The 2,500-nt window shown below is 40.8% G+C and overlaps 1 protein-coding gene across 1 annotated transcript in view; it reads right to left on the bottom strand.

Annotated features, from left to right (window-relative positions):
- Nucleotides 1-2,500, bottom strand: part of LOC113824985 (multiple C2 and transmembrane domain-containing protein) — a 99,995-nt gene that overhangs the window by 15,487 nt on the left and 82,008 nt on the right. The window contains exons 7-9 of the mRNA XM_070123218.1: nucleotides 2,255-2,430; nucleotides 1,373-1,414; nucleotides 170-253 (exon numbers count right to left, since the gene is read on the bottom strand). Of these exons, the coding sequence (XP_069979319.1) occupies nucleotides 170-253; nucleotides 1,373-1,414; nucleotides 2,255-2,430 (302 nt within the window). The remainder of the gene's footprint in view (nucleotides 1-169; nucleotides 254-1,372; nucleotides 1,415-2,254; nucleotides 2,431-2,500) is intronic.

The following is a 2,500-nucleotide window of genomic DNA, read 5'->3' as shown; positions in this document are numbered from 1 at the left end:
AGCACAATAATAAAAACTAGATAAAAAAAAAAAAAAAAAAAAAAAAAAAAAAAAAAACAGTCGACAGAGCCCCTCCTCGCCCTCGCTCAGGCGCAGCGCCCCGAGCGAGCGCCCGTGTCCGGAGGCGCCGAAGGGGAAGCCCAAAGACAAAGCACAGGCGATGACTTACCAGGACCACCTCCAACGGCGCGCCTGAATCCCCCAACACCACGGGATACAACACAGGGATAGGCAGCAAGTCACAGATGCCAATCTTGAACAGCGGCAACAGGGGAATCTTACGTGAGTAGAATGCATCTAGGCACCGACATGAGGGCATTGGCTACTTTCCGCTCAGGAGGGTGTGTCAGTCAAGCACAAGCAGGGAGGCAAACGCAAGCATGTTCTGAACACGCGGGAACTAACGATGGCATTGTAATTGGTTAAATCATTAGTGAGAGTATGAACACATTTGCATATTTATTATGAATGTTACATATATCACGTAAATGTGGATATGTATACATATATATATCATATAAAAAATCATTTATAATATATATGATATATATATGTGTGTGTGTGTAATATATATATGCGTAGTTCAGAGAAGGGCTTCAATTATTGCATCACATACCAAACCATTACTTTGCAATGTCACATGCATTTTAACTTCATGTGTACCAAAAGTCACCATCTCCCATGCATACTCCCATGCACTAGCACCTTCACATGCACGCCTTGCAACTAATTCTCCAAGAGCACAATGCTTTATCGAGCTTTTACTATGTGCAAGTCTTACCTAATTACACTGAGCAAAACCTTTACTCCAAGAAAAAATAAATCTTATAATCACTACCTGGTTACGTGACATTATAATACACTATAATACAATGCCTCAAACCTCTTAATATTACTCATTCATACACTAATTCCTAAATCAAAAAAGTTCTAATCCCAGTTAGCGAACGGGAGAACTACGCCGGCGCTCCCGGCCAGTCACAAAACTCTACGGAGGCAACCCCTATTTCATTTAGTGGTACTGGACAGTCAAGTGATATTATGGTGTTAGTGACAAGTATTACTATTCAGATATAACGCGGACGTCAAATCGGAATACATTCCTTGGAGCCAATTGTAAGTATTTCCTTGACTGGTTAGTTTGAAACTCCAACAATGAAGTATATACTTTTTAAATTAATAACGACAAGAACCTTTTATGAAGTAAAAAAAGAAAAAGAAAAAAAAGAAAACAAGGAATCTACCAGAGGCTCCAAGAATGGTAAGAGGGAGGGGATGGAGGAGGCGGGGGGGGGGGGTATGGGGTAGGGTATGGGGAAGGGTGAGGAGTCCTAAGTGACCCCCGGAAACGTCAGGTCACCCTAAAACTGACCTCCTGAGACCACACTTCGTACACCGTTCCGCTGCTCGAGGCCTAGTGGTAGGAGGAAAGACTGGTGTTGAGCAAATTATCCAAAGGACTAGAATTACAAAAAAAAAAAAAATCTGGTGTTCGATTTATCAAACGCTTATTTTACAAATTTCTACTTAAGGGGAAATTTTAAAGGTTACAGAAACCCTCAACATATAAAATATGATCGTATACTCTCCTCCTTCTTGGACATAAAAAAAAAAAAAAAATCAGGACAAAAAAAAAAAAAGCTGTACTTTAGCAAAGTGCATAAACATGACATCAAATCTGTGCAAGAAAATGTGCAATGCTTCAACCCGCAAAGATTAAAGGGAAGAAAACCAGACCACACACAAATGCTCAGAGCCAAAAATAGCAAACCTGAAATTCACTCCTTGAACTCCAGTCAAATCTTTCCAAATCATAGAGAATCATAAGGTGTACTCTGATGTACTTTTATGGGTCTTACTTACAACAAAAACTCCATTTTTTGGATGATGATGATAATCAATAATAGTAATACTGCTAGTAATAATAGTGACAATATACATAATAATAATAATAATAATAATAATAATAATAATAACAATAATAACAATAATAACAATAATAATAATAATAATGATAAGAGAAATGACAATAATAATAATAAAAACAATAATAATAATAATAAATGACTACTACTAATAAAAGTGACAATAATAATAATAATGATAACAATAAAAATAATAAAGACAAAATAATAACATATGCCAAAAAAACAACAATAATATATGCCAAAAAATAACAAACAAACAATACAACTCCGCACGCACTCTCCCAACCCAGCGAGCGACAGCAGCACCGCGGCCGTCCCAGCCCTACCTGATTCGGCTGGGGCGTGTCGCTCTCCGTCTGCTCCAGGTTGGCCGGGGAGCTGCTCACCCCCCCCTGGGCGCGGGCGGGGGTGGGGGGCGTGAGGCTGGAAGGGTTGGCACCGCTGGGCACGCTGCTCAGGTCGCCAGGATCCGGGGCGCCGGAGAGGGCACTGCCACCTACGTCTGTTTGGGGAGTGGGGGAGGGGAGGGAGGGAGGGAAATAGAAAAGGAGGGAGGGAGGGAGGGAGAGAAA

Source organism: Penaeus vannamei, chromosome 6 (assembly GCF_042767895.1).
Source record: "Penaeus vannamei isolate JL-2024 chromosome 6, ASM4276789v1, whole genome shotgun sequence".
NCBI lineage: Eukaryota > Metazoa > Arthropoda > Malacostraca > Decapoda > Penaeidae > Penaeus > Penaeus vannamei.
Note: the sequence above shows the minus strand (reverse complement) of the source record. Positions and strands in the feature narration are given on the sequence as shown.